Here is a 17,667-nt window from a genome sequence, read left to right on the forward strand (position 1 = left end):
GGATGACAAGCCACTAATCGCATTATTGGGCAGAGCTGTGTAAATGGCAGACTGTGCTCATTTGGCTCCTGGCAAGTCAGGTACAGTCGGGGGAAGACAGGCAGCTACATGTGGACAAGAGGCACTAACAGCCTGCCAGAGGGCATCTACGAAGCGAAACAAGAAAAACAGCACAGCATGACAGGAGCCAGACTTGGAAGCCGAAAGTATTCACTGTTATTCAGTTTTCACAGACATGCCTGACTATAGCAAGCCAGAAGCACATGTTCCCATGCACAAATGGGAAAGGAAAACGAATTTCAGCAGAAATTACACTGGTAGCCCAGCTAGAGGGCAAAAAGTGAACAGAGGCAGAACCACGCTTTTTAGCCACTCGGTGGGATTAAACCCAGCTCGGCAGTCACCTCACGTTCTGCTGTGATAAAAAGCTGCAAGGCGGGCAAGGCAAGGAAAAGGCCTTGTGGAACTCAGGCACCTGGAGCAGCCTCTGGCCTAAGCCATAAGTGATGTGCTGAACTCCCAAATTGTTTCTACTTATACTGTAATTCTATTAATCCTCTGTATTTCCTTTCTTTAATCACTGGCCTTCTGAAGTAAAACACACCAGAGGAAAAAGAAGTCTTCACTGACTCACACGGGGAGGGATGGAGGAGTATTGCTGACTCACTCAAGAGGCATAAACCCACTTGCAATATGGTGCATTATGATGGCTTCGGGGCCTGGGAGAAAGGTGTGAAGGACGGCAGTCTTCCAGCTTCCTGCAGCCTCTCGTCTTTGGGCCCCAAACCGTGCCTGCCCCCCTGGTTGTCCTGGGAGAGGCAAGGGGCACTGCTGGGAGAGCCACCCACCATTTCTGACACACTGCCAAGGGGAGCAGTATGTCCTGCTTGGACAACACCAGAGTGTGAGGCTCGCCTACAAAAGAAGAGTCCAGCTGCAAGGAAAAACTAAGAGGAGAGGTTCCAGGATGAGACCCCTTTCCCCACCACAAGACAGTTTTAAATAAAACATCCTTTCTAAGGCAAAGCTCAGAGAAACAGAATGTGTGTGCTAGAAAATGAGAGTAATTGCACAGAGTGTTCTCTTTGTTTTACAAGCATAAATGCTGTAATTAGTGTTTCCCACATCCTGGTTTCTCTTTTTGACAGATCCCACACTGGCATCATCACACTGTTCTAGTACTGCTGCTTCTCCTTCTCCTTTTTACCCTGCTACTTGCTACAAAATTGACTATGACATTTCCAAAATTCAGCTCAAGGGCTCTCTTGGGGGAACTAAGTGGCAAAAACAAGACTGTCACTAGCACAACAGGACGGGAACAAGATCATAGAGGCAAGAACAGGAAGCACGGAAGAAAAAAAAGCCTGGGTGTGTTATTCCTTAGCAGAAAACAAGAGGAAAAAAGTGACAGAAGACATTAATATTTCAGCCTAGAATTTGTTTTTGCTGTTTCAGTTTAGCTCAGATCAAAGACAGGGGACTAGAAGCCACAGAATTTGAATGCTCGGTTTTGTTACAGAGATGCACTTAGCAGGAGCTGGCCTGCTTACATATGCCTGGACCTTCCTCACCTTCTCTCCTGCTTCATCTACAGCTGGAAAGGAGATTTCACCCCCCAGACTGGGAGGGAAGCAGGAAGATACAGACATACCGGTGGATGCATGCACAAAGAAGACAAGCTGGGAGGTTCAGAAGCAACCATCAGGCCCTTCTTCACAAGAATAAGGGAGATGCATTTGTTCAGCAATATCTTTCAAACACAAAGGTTCTCGCGGTGTAGATATTTGGCCTCAGACAAAAAACTTAAAAAGGAAAAGCACCACAGCCTATATTTTGGGGCACCAAACTGCCTGGGCAAGGCTGGTGGGGGCACTCCCTTACCGTTTCAGTATTTCGGTGAAGAGCAGGAGCCCCTGCTTGTGCAATTCCACATTGTTCAGCTGCAGGATGTCTTGGAGACTCCTCACCAGAGACTCAATGCCTGCACATGTGCAAGAGAAGTCACAAAGGGCATTTAATACTCAAGATTCCAGGACGGAAGCAAAATGAATTTTTAAAAGGAAGGAAGATTTGAACAATTATTCTTCTGAACCACTGACAGAAACAACTGCCCAATACATCACATTCGCTCAGATCCATTATAATAGGCTCAACCTCCACTGATGGAGGAAAGTCCACAAGAACAGAAAGAATTTGGCCCTTCTTCTTAAATCCACTCTTGGAAACACTTAATAGTAACTCAGAAACACTTAATAGTAACTCAGGTAGTGTCAGTCATGATAATTGGTTTTTATAATGGATAGAGACTCATCAGGAATTCATTAGAACAGTGACACTGTAAATCCAATCTATGTTGGACATCACAAACATGTCTGATGGGTACTCATTTCCAGACCTTTTCCATCCCGATTGTGGTTTTATGTGAAGCATTGAAATTCAACTAGAGGCACAAAAAATGCCCACAGTATTACTGTAGTCACTCTGTCAGGAACATTAATGACTCACCATAGACTGTGTGACACTTCGAGAAGAAAAGGCGCTCTTCAGTTAGGAGAAGCAGGCAGCAATACACTGACCAGATGAGAATTTCACTGTTGCACGAGAGACACTCAAACAGGAATTCTGCAAACACACACACAAGTATGGTCACGCTGGTAAGAGGCAGCCTGCTCGCCGCATGGCACAGCTGCTCCTGGAACAGAGCAGAGGAAGGAAGAGGAAACAAGGAAGCACAGCAACAGCCACAGGGAGAATGGATGTGTCATAAAATAGCAGGAATGGAGAATGGAGTGGACGCTTTGGGGTACGCCAGTCTTCAAAACAAGGTGACTGGAGAGCAGAGTCCCACAGGCAGGTGTCTTCCCAGCACAAACTCAGCAGGCAGGAGCTGAATTGTGGCTCCAGCCTTTGGCAAAAATGAAAAGCCACAAAGCAAGCTTTACTAGTGATGCAGTGGTCTTTTTTTTACTTCTCCCAAAGAATTTGTAAAATGAAAGCATTTCTGTCTTTTGGGATTACAGAGAAGTAATAAACCATCTCCCACAGCCAGATTTGAAAGCTAAATCCTAGATGAAATTCTGTGCAAATTTACAACATTTAGTGGATTAAGACTGAACTTAAATCCATTTAGGCTTTGCATGTATACTGCAAGAGGGACCTTGACCTCGAGGACTCATTCGAATTCTTGATGTGGAAACTTCATTCTGACAGCTGACACCTGCTCTTACACTTCCAGTTGAAAACTTACTCTCCCATTCCTAAAATCACATTTACTGGCACAAAATGGTCACAGCACACATTATGCCATGAGTGGATTTCACAAAACCAGACCAGTTCCTAAAACAAACAGCCAGGGAGTGCTTTGATATTGGGAGATGAACAATAAGATGCTACCCCATTTCTTCACCTGGGACATCCGCATGGATAAAAGGAGGAGCATATCTGCTGGGCGAGTGAACCAGCACTGCAGCCACACAGTGAGCACTTGCTGCCTGTAAAATTTCATCTCTGGTCAATAAAAGCTGTTGAGAAACAAAGGTCAAAAGGAGAGAGGGAGTCAACTATGTAGATGCAAGTAGGAAACAGTTTCCTCTGCATTTTAAAATTTAAAATGTAAATGAAGATCTCTCTTTTGGTATGTATTTCACAGAATAAACTTGCTAAGGCAAAACAAAACACTGGACCAAATACACTCAAAAAATGCAAAGTGAAAACCACAACAGGGAAGATTATGAGTAAGAATAGCTCTGTCCCACGCTTCATTATGATGGCACTACAAGTGCTGTATCAGACCTCAAGTGTGAGTGAGTAAAATCAGCTGAGGCCAGGAGTACGATGGAGTAATGTCCTAATTTCCCACTGCAGGCTCTATTGCTGGTGTTGGTGTCAGTATACTCAAATGCCTCTGATAAAGCTTCAATACAGGTCAGAAAATTCTTTACATCTACCAACAATTCACTACCACTTCAGCGATCACCTTTTTGAGAACAAGCGGCAGTGGATGTTCCCCTCCTAAAAAGTCAGGGTTCTCAGACTCCTCCTCTGTCCTTGAATTATTCATAAGAATGGATACAAAATGGTCAGATTTCAGCAGCTCCTTTAGCAAACCTGAAAAATCGGGAGCAAGAATGAGCACCACACTGGGCACAGCAGGGTTATATTAACACAGGAGTATCTATGGCCCAAGACTTGTCGCCAAATTCCTCCCCTTTCCTGCACTCCTAACAAAGACCCTCGCCTCCAGTTTAGGGAGCTTCTTCTCGCTGTGTCCCCAGATACTGCCATGAGCCCCATGTCTTGCAACCCCTTGTTGCTGATGCTTTTTGCTGAGTCTGATGCTCCTTGTTCCTTCTCAGAGGTGTGTGTGTGCACAGGTACATGATCTCAGGAGCACTCTACTCAAACCCTTTTCTGTTCTCCAGTACCCATCCTTCAAACTGCTTCTTGGGAGAGCTCTTGCCTTGCATTTTTCTCCAGGCTAGAGCCAGTGACCCACCAATAACTAGACATTTTCCCTGGACTACTTCCTAGAGAACTGGCATTTATCTTCCCCTTCTACTTTCACAGGCTCTTACTGAAACAGCTGTATTTAGCTAAGGGATATCCACACATTAAAAAAAGCCTTCAGTATAAAAGTATAGAGCACTGCTGCAAGTATTGATGCAAATCATCAGTACATGTCAGTACAAATTCACAAGGGGTATCATCTGAGCTATAGAATTCTACTTTCAAAGGAATCATCATCCATTTCTATTAGCTGAGTAGATGATCTGAGGAGCAATCCAGTTCCTGCTTTTCTCCTACAAGAAAAAGGAATTCTCCGGATGGTTTCCAAGCAAACAATGTCAGAAAGGCCAAAATTTTGCTCCCAGCAACAGTTGATAAGTGCAGTTGGAAGCATAAATGCAAGAAAGCACCACTTCCACATTAGCTTTCTAACCTAAATAACATGATGCCCCACATCTGAAGACCGTATTTGTTAGACTCCATCCCACTGCTCTGCAAAACCTGCTTGTCCATGCATTCAGACACTTTGAGGGATGGTCTGTTCCTAGGATGACAGCATCCCATTGAGACAGGCCGGGCCACAGTGCAAGCTCTGAAGAGACTCTGAAGATTAGTCAGTGCTAAGCAAACGTGGGGTTTGAGGGTCAACAGAGGGTTGGGGGAGCTCAGCAGCAGGTCTGGGCTTTTTTGATTGCTATGGATTAACAGAAAGGCTCGAATGCTTCAGACAAGCATTCTGGGGAACAACCGACACTGAAGAGTCTACACCACCCAAGAATTTCCTCCTCATTCTGAGCCTTCCCTTGCACCTTGCAGTTTCCCTCAGCAATGCCTTACCCAAACAATTAACCTGCAGCTCCTTTGTCTGTGCACGCCCCAAGGCCTTCAAGAAGAGACCACACAGCCTTTCCTCAAAGTGTGCTGAGAGCCGCTCTGTGCCAACAGGAGAGGAGTATAGCTTGCCGTACAAGTAGCAGACAGCAGCCTTTATAGATTCATTTGGGTATGTCAAACCCATCAGCATGTGGTCCACTAAATTACCTAGCATGAGGAACAGAAACAGCAAACATTCACACCAATGAACTGACTTTTTAAAAGCACCAACCTATTTCCCTTGAAAACTTGCAAAAGCCCACTGGGCAGACTGGTGTGTGCAGATGAATGAATGCCACAATTAGGTGATGTGCTCACCACCACCCATCCTGAGCAGAGGTATAGTAATAAATGGCTAGAGAAGCGGGCTGTTCACCATGTGAAGATCCATCATCCCAGCTACTTCCACAAACAGCTAAGCTCACTCACCAGACCCCCAGGGGTTGGACCAAGGAAAGAAAAACTAAACGTATATTGTCTGTGGGGCAGACCCACAAGCCTCAGTTCAGAGAGGCTGGTTTTGCCAGGCTAGCTTAGAGCACAACAAGAAGCCTGCTGTGAAGGTCCTGACCTGCAACCCAGGAGGCCCAAATGCCACTCTGACTTCTGCACAGGCTTTTTGTGTGACCTTCCTGAATTCACATGGGGGACAATAGAGTGCACACATGCACATGTGTATTAGGGCTGTGACCACTACCCTTCACAGTGGGACACGGCACATTACTCACTGTGCTCTACCACCAGTATATCCGCAAAGCCTGGGATGGCATCTGCCAGCTTGCCCAAGAGAGCGAATGTGGGCAGGCTGCCCCTCATGGTAGTTGCTTTGCACAGCTGTAGGAGAGACAGAGAAACGGAATGTTTGACTGGTGAGGATACAGTCCAAAAGTAGAAATGCACACAAAACAGCAAGCTCACTTTGATGTATAATGCTCCAGAACAGGATCTTTTCCTAAGCTGGGTTCTCTTCACCACTTAGGATAAACCACAGGAAAACCCTGACCACACCACTAAGTCTTCAAAACGCCTTTTAATTATTCCGAGAAATTTCGGGTTTTGTTCCTCTTCCTCTCTCTCCCCTCCAGCTCCTACATGAGCAGCTGATCCAGTTGAACACTATTTCAATTTTTTTATTTTTTTTTTTACCTCATAGGGCCATCACAAACTTAGGAGAGAAGACAGCAAGAGCCCACAGCACAGGCTGGGCAAGCTCCTCATATCTCTGAAATGATGAGGGAAAAAAAGAGGAATCTGGGGAAGCCACACAGCTTCACAAGAACATCATGAAGCCATATGGCTGTATGGTGTCATGGAAGCAATAGGAAAACTCCAGGGTAGACACCGACACTGCCAAAATCACAGCAGGGGAGCGGGCACTAGGACATCCCACCACAGCAGAGGCCACATCCCACTGCAGTAGCTGCAGTCTTGCAGGGCCACTTGTTCCCATCTCCTCAAGCTCTGAAAGATTGAAAGGAAGGGCAAGGAACTCATCTTCACTGACCTCTTTTTGGCTTTCATCCAAAATGCAGCGTAAGTACTGTTCTGACTTCAGCTCCACTACAAGCCGCACCAGAACTAGGCAGAAGAAACAGGATCAGTAATTCACACCCAAGAGCGCTCACAATCCATCTTCCACGGGGCTTTAGCAGAGCAGCAAGTAAAGAGCTTAGAAATTAAATGAGCACGAAGGTGCTTAGAGAGCAGGGTAACATCGATATTCCCAGTGCTGTTACTTCTGATCGCCCAGCTTGAGCTCTCCGCAGCAACATTACAGCAGTCCTGCTCTAGCAACACTACAAACCATGTGTGGAAATGAACTGCAAGCAACAAATTGGGCATCAGAACACCAAGTAAACATAAGGAACCAGGAAGGGAAGGAAAGGAAACAAAGCCCTAGCTTAAAAGCATAAAAAATTCTGGAAATTGAATAAAACAGGCTTTCTACAGTATGAAAATTGGCCTTTAAAAACATATTTTTGCAGAGAAGATATCAGAACTGAAACTGCTGAGTAACCTGAGGTGCAGATTGAGAGCTCCTCCCCTGGCTGCACCTGTCCCTGAGCTCCTGTCCCTATCTACAATAACGGTCTTTCCTCCTCACTGCAGTCAGCCCATACACCTTGCCAGGAAGCAAGATCCCTGTCACCTTTGTGGTACTGATCACCTTCTCAGCCCCTAGTAAGGGCTGTTATTCTTGGTTCACTGCAACTTCAAGAACTCTGTCTGCTCTGTCCTAATCAAGGAATAAACATGAAACTATGTTTACCAGGCAGGGGCTGCACATCACCTGGTGTTTCCCTAAAAAAATCACAAAGGAGTTGTCTGATGCTGGCAGGCTGCCCCTGACTCCACACATATTCCCGTGGAATGGTTTCAGGAAGCAAAGTCACTCTCCTGATACCTTTAGAACCTGGACACGTGCATATTCCGCAGATAGTCTTGGCAATACTCAGCTTATTGAGACCCTGTGCAGAACATTGTTCCACAGGATTTGATAAGCCTGTTTTGGATGTATCTTGCTGTCATGGCATGACTCATTTGAAAAACACACTCTTTTGATTTGTATTTTAGAAAAGCATCATTAAAAAAAATACCAAAGACTTCTAGATCCTCAGTTTCTTGGTATATCCAGGGCAATAGTGGAGGTTTATCTAGGAGACCTACTTTAGCCAAAGAGCTACACAGCTCAGCAGAGTCATATCTTGAGATGGGTGACGTACAGATGGTTTAGTGGCCCTTTCCTGTCCGGAACTCTCAAAATTCCTAAAAACTTTCAGGAGTTCTTAGGGATATGATTCTTGGGGACGAAGTTCTTAGGGACATGGTTTAGTGCTAAAGTTAGGTTATGGTTGGACTTGATGATTCTGGGGCTCTCTTTCAACTGAAACAATTCTATGTTTCTATGATTGTATTAGTTAGGTAACACTAAGCTAAAATTCCTGCATTTGAGACTCTCCATCTCTCAACAGACTGGTAACATAACAGAAAGACTTATCACCTTTTCAACATTATTTCAAGCAAAAGCCTGAGAACTGAAACCCCTCTGAAAGGAGCTGGTCACGCTTCCTTTCATCTTTCATGGCTGGACAGGAAGAAATCATTGCATTGCTAAGATCACTGGACTCAGCAGAGATGCCCAAGGTTAATTGGACTGCAGAGATTCCTTTGTCAGCCTTGCAGGCATTTCCTTCAGATTTCAAATGAAGGGCTGCTCACAAACAGAAATCTGCAGCCTGTACAGCTAAATCCCAAATACCCTCTGTCCTGAGCAGACAGCAGTAGAGCCCAAAGTTCACTGAAGCCAACAGGAAAGTTCCCATTTGCTTTGAGACTTCGGTCAGGTCCAAAGATGAGGCTTTGTTTACCACTGATACTGATCCGACACTAAATTCATAGCACACACAGAGAGAAATGCTAAATATTTATATCTACTTGCACTCGCCCTTCCCCAAATATTGGAAGAGCTGGTCACTGTTGTATTGATAGCAAAGAGATGCTTTTTCCCAATTCAAGCTGTGTAGAAGCTGAGCATCTCACTATTATTATCAGCCAAGACAGACTCCCATTCACAAACTGTCAGTAATCAAGACATGGCATCTGCCTCTCACCTTCTGCAAACAGGTCCAGGGCACCACTGTCTTCCACAGTATGCAACATCCCTAAAAGACAAACCACAGTCATGGAACTCATTCCTGCTTCTAATGCCTTCTAGTAAAAAGAGCTGCAATTTTTTTCTTTTTCTACAACTGTTGTGTTTTACCCACTTCATGTGAGACCAGCCTGACTTTGTCAGAGGAAGGTGGATGCTCTTAGGGAATCTCGCAAAAGACACCTCCATAAACAGGACACAGGGACATGAAGGCACTCAGTTCTCTTGCATATTATTTAGGTACTTTGTAGTTGAAGTCAATGGCTTCACATATATTATTAAATACATAACTGCTACCATCACCACATCTCACTGCGTGTAACCAATATCACACATATGAACTACAACACTCTAGAATGACAGAAGTTAGAGACCAGCTAACTGTCCTACCTTCCATTCATACCGGTTACCATGAATTGTCCCTTCACAGGATTGAAAACCCCAAGACTAAATTTAAACAGCAGGTCTAAAGCACATGGAAACTATTCCAACATTAAATGGAACCTGAAGGCTCCACTGCACGAATCATTTGTGGAAGCAGAGTATAAGATTGGATGTATGAAGATAAGCTACTACACCACAGCAGAGAAGAAACTGCACCTCCTAGCTCCTTCCAACTTCAGGCATCTACAGCATCAGGCAGCTGGTTCAGTCCCCGACATCCGCCACACCAAACCACTTGTTCCAACATACCCAATCAAATTACCTCCCCTTCGGAGATGCCATAACCTCTCAGAAATTTGACCAACTAAAGCAATGTCATGAGACTGCAGCTGAAGAAAGCACATCTTTCCTACCTCGTCTGCCCAATCCTCAGTAACTTCCTCACCCTTTGGAAAAGATCTGCGTGCAGCATTAGTAAACATTGCAATATCAGCTGCATGAAATTCGGGCTTACCAGAAATTCACCATCTCTTCAACCTCTTTTTTCTGTCTATGCTTATTCTAATATTCTCTCTCCAAAAAAATGAGTATATTTTCCTGAATTGACTATTAATACTTCCTCCACAGCATTGCTCAAACCTTTGGTGGCCCCTCTTACACTCTTGCACCAAATGACCCTTGGTTCGTTCAAACTCTATCCAAAATGCACATTTTATTATTTGTACCCCCAAGCTTAGACTGGGATTCCAACCGCTCCAGCAGTTACACCAAGTACAGTAAAATCTCAAAGCTGTCCCAAAACCATTCCATTGTGCAGTTTCTTAAAGAGAGAGACAAAATTGCTAGAACCAGACAAGAGCATTGAAATGCAAGCACAGCTTGTGTTAGGGTCATATACTATAGGAGTGAACTGGCCATAAGCACCACTCCCTCCACATCTGTATAGGGTTATGTACACAAACAGCACTCAATAAAAATTTGTGTGATGGAGAGAACTAAACATGCATGAAGTTCTGTTTCTAACAAAGCTGCTTCCAAAATATGCACAACACTGTGCTGGGAAATCAACAGGGAAAACACTATTTGAATTATTCAGTGTGTCAAGGCAGGGGAAGGGGCTTGTAAGTCACTTTCCCCAAAGAATAAGAATTATCTGTGATGTGGAAATGAGATAATGGAATTAAAGGAATCCAGTATATTTGCTCTATGAAGGCACTCACATTCATACCCTCCATTTTTCTTCTTCCTTGCCTTACTGTTCCCTCATTTAGATCATTATATCTTCTCCATTAAGATTTCAGATGTTCCAAAGACCTTTCCCACAGCACTGCTACGTGAACAGAAACCAGTAAGAGATGTTCAAGATCACGGAGTCTGTTACTGGAAAGGCACTTCCCAACATCCTGCTGGTGAGGCTGACCCACCAGGAGGAAGAAGGTGTTACAGTCCTATGGCTACAGGAATTTCTACAAATGTAAAGTGGTTGTGTGAAAAAAAAAAAAGCACAAAGTAAATTTGTATTTTGCACATTTGATATTGAATCACGCAACACCTTTTCAAGCTCACACTTTCATTTCTGTATGAATCTTGGTATAATGCCATAGTTCAGAAAGATGAGAAATCACTGAGGCACAGGACCAGAATGGAGAGCATTGTGGGAAGAGTCATATGTCAGGCACCTCCTGTTCTCCAGAAAGACTTTAAAGACACGTCAAGGTACTTTGGAAAATTGCAAGAGCTTTATGAACATGCTAATCCTTCTCCTCGGCGAATAAGGAAATTAATTAACGTATTCTAAATCAAACGAGAGGCAGTTTTCCACAGGGAGTAATAACACACCTAACACAGAGTAGTGGAAGCACAGAACTTGGCATCTCAATATTCTTTTGCTTTCATGTGTTTAAAATGTGGAGAAGCTTCACGTTTATACATTCATTGAAAGCCAAGGTAGCTGCCTTCTCCCTGCTGCTGTCCCAGGCCACAGCAGCACTCTTACCAAAGAGAGTTCCTATCAAATGACCGCAGACCCTCTCGTCTGGTGCCAGCAGCTGGACGACTGGCAGCGCCTGCCAGGCCAGGGCATCGTGGAGGCGGGAGACGACGTGCTTCTTGCGCACCAGCTACGGGGCAGAGACAGGAACCCGTTAGTTAGCGCCCAGGCCCCAGCCACCCCGCTGCTCCCACCGCCTGGGGGGCAGAGTGCTGCCAGGGCCCGGCAGCCCAGGCCTTACAGTGGGCCAAGTGCCACGATATGCCCAGCCAGCCCCAAACTCAGCGTGGGAGGGGAGGCAGCCATGGCAGCAGGGTGGGAACCCCTGAGGGGTGGGGACCGCTGAGGGGGTCGCAGTGCCAGTTGTGAGGGGCCAAGGCTCCTCGACCGGCCGGCAGAGGCCCGCTCTGCCCGGCCCCGGCCCGGGGCGGAGAAGGGGCGTCCGGCGGGGCAGGCGCTGCCCACCGAGGCGCTGCCGTCGCGCAGGGTCTCCACAGCGCAGGCCAGGCAGAGCGGCGGCCGCAGCGGCAGCGCCCAGCGGGGCCCGTGCCCGCCGCAGGGCCGCGCGGCCCCAGCCGCCATCGCCCGGCCGCCACTGCGCATGCGCGAGGCCACGGCCGCCGGCGGGACCCGTGTCCCACGGCCGTGCCCTCCCCGCCGCTCCGGGGCGGGAGCCGGACGGGGCTGTGTCCCCCCCGCCCCTGAGCTTTCCCGGGGCTGCCGGGCGGAGGAGGACCTGGGGGTGTCGGTCGACAGGCGGCTGAACATGGGCCAGCAGTGTGCCCAGGTGGCCAAGAAGGCCAAAAGTACCCTGGCTGGTATCAGAAATAGTGTGGCCAGCAGGGCCAGGGCTGTGATCGTCCCCCTGTACTCGGCGCTGGTGAGACCGCACCTTAAATGCTGTGTTCGGTTTTGAAAGACACGGAGGAGCTGCAGTGAGTTCAGAGAAGGGCAACGAAGCTGCATGTAGACCCTCTTTATAACCCCATTCAGTACCACACATGACATACAGATTTCGATTCAAGCAACTTAGTCTCATTTTAGAAAGTAAGTCCAGGCAGGCATGGCAGAGAGATGCCAGAAGTGTGGATACTTGTCTTTCCATTTTGATATAAGCCTGTCTCAATGACATGCAATTTCACATGAAGATTGTGCTTCACAGGGATATATACTATGATGCTACTGATGCAAAGAAGGCTTAATGCTACTTAGTAATCTACATTAGGAAATATGTCTCACTCTTGCAGCTGACAAGTCCGCTAAGCTGATGAATAGGGAAGGAAATTGAAGAGGAAGATACTAGGGCATTAGTTTGTTTACTATGTGACTTAGAACTCAAAGTCATGACACTCTGTTAAGGGTTGTGAAAATAAACAGACCTCTGGTGAGGGATCTAGAGAACAAGTCCTGTGAGAAGCAGCTGAGGGAGCTGGGGCTGTTTAGCCTGGAGAAAAGGAGACTGAGGTGAGACCTTACTGTGTCTACAACTACCTGAAAGGAGGTTGTAGCATGGAGCGTGTTGGTCTCTTCTCCCCAGTAGCAAGCGATGGGACAAGAAGAAATGGCCTCAAGTTGCACCAGGGAGGTTTAGATTGGATATTAGGAAAAATTTCACAGGAAGGGTCGTCAGCCACCGGAACAGGCTGCCCAGGGAAGTGTTTGAGTCACCATCCCTGGAGGTGTTTAAAAGACACGTAGATGAGGTTCTTAGGGACATGGTTTAGTGCCAGTGTGAGGTTAATGGTTGGACTTGATGAACTTGAGGGTCTCTTCCAAACAAAATGATTCTGTGCTCATATAGGGCCCTGTCACAGGTCACCCCCACCTGCACAGCCTGGTCAGGTAGGAACTATGCTCCCCGTGAGGTGCCACTGTGCGGTGTGAGCGACATGGGGAGCAGGAAGCGGACCCGAAGTGCTGAGCTGGGCTCGGCAGAGGAGAAATAAACAACGGGGTGGTGTTCCTCGGTGACCCTGCGGTCACGTTCTGTGTCACAGCGCGCATTGCTGCGGCGCCCGCGCACAGGTAACACTGTATGGGTCCCCTCTGCGCCCCGGAGAAACAGCCCTGCGCTGCCCCCCCCGCCGCTACGGGTGAGGAACCAAGGCACAGAACCGCCCTAACGCACTGCACGCCCCGGGCAGCAAGCCCCGCCACGCCGCACAGCACCACGCGGGGGCGGAGTCTCCGCCCCGGGCCCCGCCCCGGGCTCGTGGCCGCCTGACTTCCGGCGGCGGCACGGCGCAGGAGCGTTCCCGCCTCTTCCCCCTCAGCGCGCTCGGGCCCACCGGAGCCACCGAGCCGCGCCGCAAGCCCAGGCCGCGGCCATGGTGAGTGGGGCCGGGTGCCCGCCTCCCCGTTATGGGCCGCCGCGCCGGGAGCCCCGGGGTGAGGGGACGCTGCCTCCCTGGCGGCTGCGGAGCAGGGAGCACGTGGAGGACGGGCGCCGCGGGCGGGACGGCGGCCGGGTGTGGGTCGCCCTGTGGGTGCTCTGCCCCGCAGGGGGATGCCCGGGGGGCTGGCGGCCCTGGGGCCACCTAGTGACGAAGGAGCCGCTTTCCCGACCCGTCTCCGTGTCCCGGCCCGGCTGTACCCCGCGGGCAGCGGGAGCATGTGCTCGGCTGGGGCCGGGCTCTAGCTGCGTGTGCGGGCGGGCGGCGGAGCAGCGCGGCCCGGGTCCGGCCGCCCCTGCGCTGGCTGCAGCCACCGCACCTGAAGGAGTTGCCGTTCTGGCAGTGCCGGTCGTTGACGCTGCTTGTGACTTTGTTGCTGTTCCACAGCCCCACTGACGTTAATGTTTGGAAGCTGCTTGTGACTTGAAGCAATAAACCTAATATGTGCTCTGCTCGGCGTTTCTTTAAAATTTATGTCTGAGCTCGTTAATTTGCTGCTGGCAGGAGGTTGTTCCTTGTGGACTGAAACACTTCATTTTGTATAGTATCCGTGGTAGCAAATGCCTGAAGACTGCCCTGTAAATCCAGTGCTGCTAGTTTGTAGGATCTAAACTGGTTGTCTGAGCAGAGATACTGCCTACTCTGAATATGAGGAGAATCCCTACTTACAGTTAAAATGCAGTGGGATTTTTAGTGTATGTGCAGAGCACCTGAGAATGGCAAGGTGACTCCAGTAGTCAGTGTATGTGGTGGACATGATGCCCCCTTTGCTCCTGTTGTAATGCTCTTTACTTTTTCTTTTCTCTAGAGCGAGGCAGAAGTGAACCCCAAAGCTTACCCCCTGGCTGATGCACAGCTCACCAAAACGCTACTGGATCTTGTGCAGCAGTCCTGCAACTATAAGCAGCTACGCAAGGGAGCCAATGAAGGTGAGACCTGTGTGTTATGAAGCATACTAGAAATCATAGCAAGGATTTTCTGAGAAGCCGTGGCTAGAAATTGTCTCTCTAGCGGCAGGCCGCTAATGTTACATCGATCAGGATATTGTGTCTCCCTCCTCACCTGCTGAAGCAATATTCAGGGACAGAACTAAGCTGTAATCTTTTCAGCATTCTGTTAGATGCCCAAACTGTGTTTCTGGTTCATTTCCTGTAATCACGCATACTTTAGCAGGGTGGCACTGGGACTACCAGATGCCTAGCCAGTTTAGCATCATCAAGATTTGGGTTTGAAGGGACCTCTGGAGGTCTCTAGTGCAGCCTGCTCAAAGAGTGTCTCCCTTCACAGTTGGAACAGGTTGCTTGGGATTTTGCTTAGTTAGACTTTTAAAAACACATCCTTAAGGATAGAAGCTCCACAGTCTCTCAGGATCCATGTCCCATGGCTTAAACCCCTCTCATAGTGGGGGGAAAAAGAGAAAATTCTAGCGTGTTCCCAGGATCTCCCTGAGGCAAGAGTCAGTCTGCAACTTGTCCTTTTTCATGTGTGGTCATAGGACAGTCTGGCTCCACCTTTTGTGCAATCCCCTTGAAGTAGAAGACAGCAGCCACATCCCCCCAAGTCCCACCTTGGGCCTTGCTTCTCCAGGCTAAACAAACCCAGTTTCCTCCCTCTCCCCCCATCCATGGTGCACCCCAGCCCCGCCCCCACTGTCAGCAGCCCTGCGCTGGCTGGCCTCCCTCCCTTGTGATTTCTCTGCTATGCTCGAGAGCAGAGCTGGGCTCATAGCCCAGGTGCAGCCCTGGGAGTAACCCCCTCCTTGGCCCTAGAGCTCCTGTTTTCCCTTGGCCTGTCCTCATGCTGCCACCAGATCTCCATCTTGCTCATGCAAATTTCAACATCTCCTAATGTTGTTGCTTTACAGAGGGACCTTACTTACTCTTGTTTATTTTACAGCCACCAAAACACTGAACCGAGGGATAGCGGAGTTCATTGTGATGGCAGCAGATGCAGAGCCCTTGGAGATCATCCTGCACCTCCCTCTTCTCTGCGAGGACAAGAACGTACCTTACGTGTTTGTGCGCTCCAAGCAAGCCCTAGGCCGGGCATGTGGTGTTTCCCGGCCTGTCATTGCCTGCTCCATCACCATCAAGGAGGGATCACAGCTAAAGCCTCAGATTCAGTCTGTCCAGCAAGCTATAGAAAGACTGTTGGTCTAAATGCCCGTGCGTTTAAGTGTGTGTGGAATAGGGAAGTTGAAGTCAGGGGGAATTAATGTCTAGCTTCAGCTGGGATTATAGTTTTGATATCAGTGTTTAATTTCAAAACACCATATTTTTGTTTAATAATGACTTAATTCTTAGTGTTTCTGCCCCTCCTCCCTCTCTTTTTTATTATTCCACTCCAACACATTAATTCTCATTTGTATTACTTTCTTGAAAAGTGGTTGTACAACTGTATTTCCTGTTTGATGTTTAAAGGAAAAAAAAGCCCCCCTTTATCTCCCTGTTTGCCTGCTCAGGGTTTTTTAACCCACTGCTAAGCTTTGGCCTCTAACAGGTGTAACACTGTGCTTCTAAATGATTTACTCTACTGAACATCAGGCATGTCAGTTCCCTGCACAGTGTGTGTGCGCAGACTGCTGGAGTTGTTGCTTTCAGTGATGGAGCAGCATAGACCCCATAGAGGGTGGGCAGCAGCTACTGTGTAGCAACAGAAGGAGCCAAGATCAGTACATGCAGCACAACCCTTTTCTTGAAACCAGACAGACTTCTGTATGAGGTGCACGGGGAGCAGAAATCTTATGGCAGTGTACAAGGGGAAATATCTTGGTTATTTTTAAATACTTTTAAAGAAAAATAAAATTGCTGACAAAGCTAAATTTGTCATTCCCTTAGGGAAGCATTTGCAACTAACTGAAGTGTTCCTACGTGTAAAGCTAAACTGCTCAGAGATTGCCTAAAGGCTATTGTGTAGTAGTTCATACTCCAGTTTTCTCTGTGTGGACTGTACTGATGAGCTTGGGCTTCCTATGGTATTTAAGTACAAAACACATGGTAGAGAGCAGCTTGCTGTGGCCAACAAGGACCCTATAGATCTCGTGCTTTTAGGGAAGCTGTTGTGCTGTAGTCACCTGACTGAACTCTTTAAGTCATGGCCAAGGCAAGAGGGAGCAGGTCATTTTTCAGATAAAACAAATTGTGTCTCAAGAAGACAGTGTTAGATACAGATCATCTCATGTTCTAGAAAAAGCATGAAGCACCACCAGCATTCTGGATTAGCCTTGGTTTTATGAGGCCAGCTTTAGTTAAGTGCGTATTGTATAATAAATCCACTTACTGCTCCCAGTAGAAGAGTGTAAATCTGTGTTGGAATGGGTCATATCAAACCTGTCCTCTATTGCAGGATGCAAAAGCAAAGCTAGTGTGGAAAGACAGCAGCAGAAGGGAAAATTAAGTTCTGTAACACTTCCACAGAAGCACTAACTTCATACATTTAGAAAGTGCATCCCAAGCAGATGAAATCAGCTCAAGAAAAACTGAATATAATTTGTGTCTGTATATTTTTGTAAATGACTGATAACTAATATCCTTGATGAGGTGAACTTAATACAAAGATTTTGGAGTCCTTCCAGTTGTATGACATTTAGAAAAGCTGTTCCCTTCTACTGATGCTGACAGTTGAGCTAGTTGTCTTTAAAACCACAGCTTTGCAAAGTACTTGCCCTATTGTACCACGCCAAGGCAGCTGATATAAGACAAAGCACATAAGGAGCAGAAATAAAGCATTCTTGAGCAAGCAAAACTGTCTAAATTTTCTGCTGTGAAGCCATCCATCACCAGCAGGAAGATCTAGTAACCTAAACAAAACACCATAATCATCCAAAGCCTGGAGCATTGTCCCTGGAGCTCAGCAAGTAGAGAAAAGCC

The 17,667-nt window shown here is 47.5% G+C and overlaps 2 protein-coding genes across 18 annotated transcripts in view; one reads left to right on the plus strand and one right to left on the minus strand.

The window, feature by feature from the left end:
- Nucleotides 1–12,024, minus strand: part of LOC102086632 (coiled-coil domain-containing protein 134) — a 47,751-nt gene extending 35,727 nt beyond the window's left edge. For 14 of the 17 annotated variants that reach the window (XR_010468978.1, XM_065046019.1, XM_065046002.1 and 11 more), the window contains exons 1-10: nt 11,871–12,024; nt 11,412–11,535; nt 8,991–9,041; nt 6,884–6,957; nt 6,108–6,213; nt 5,344–5,547; nt 3,977–4,107; nt 3,407–3,521; nt 2,506–2,622; nt 1,882–1,981 (exon numbers count right to left, since the gene is read on the minus strand). Coding sequence is in view for 16 of the 17 variants with exons in the window: in XM_065046019.1 (XP_064902091.1) it covers nt 1,882–1,981; nt 2,506–2,622; nt 3,407–3,521; nt 3,977–4,107; nt 5,344–5,547; nt 6,108–6,213; nt 6,884–6,957; nt 8,991–9,041; nt 11,412–11,535; nt 11,871–12,008 (1,160 nt within the window). In the remaining variant the exon portion in view is untranslated. The remainder of the gene's footprint in view (nt 1–1,881; nt 1,982–2,505; nt 2,623–3,406; nt 3,522–3,976; nt 4,108–5,343; nt 5,548–6,107; nt 6,214–6,883; nt 6,958–8,990; nt 9,042–11,411; nt 11,536–11,870) is intronic. The other 3 variants (XM_065046075.1, XM_065045958.1, XM_065046028.1) reach the window with 3 other exon arrangements.
- Nucleotides 12,025–13,545: 1,521 nt separating this feature from the next.
- Nucleotides 13,546–17,542, plus strand: SNU13 (small nuclear ribonucleoprotein 13). The gene is made up of 3 exons (XM_065046187.1): nt 13,546–13,735; nt 14,607–14,727; nt 15,695–17,542. Exons 1-3 carry the CDS (start codon nt 13,733–13,735, stop codon nt 15,955–15,957), a joined length of 387 nt encoding a protein of 128 aa, XP_064902259.1. The 5' UTR covers nt 13,546–13,732; the 3' UTR covers nt 15,958–17,542.
- Nucleotides 17,543–17,667: the final 125 nt, after the last annotated feature.

The sequence above is a fragment of the Columba livia genome, chromosome 1 (genome assembly GCF_036013475.1).
Source record: "Columba livia isolate bColLiv1 breed racing homer chromosome 1, bColLiv1.pat.W.v2, whole genome shotgun sequence".
Lineage (NCBI taxonomy): Eukaryota > Metazoa > Chordata > Aves > Columbiformes > Columbidae > Columba > Columba livia.

What these genes read in the sequence shown, in the direction of transcription:
- SNU13 (XM_065046187.1), top strand. An exon ending in ACGCAAGGGAGCCAATGAAG is followed by an intron (nt 14,728 to 15,694) that starts GTGAGACCTGTG and finishes TTTATTTTACAG; the next exon opens with CCACCAAAACACTGAACCGA.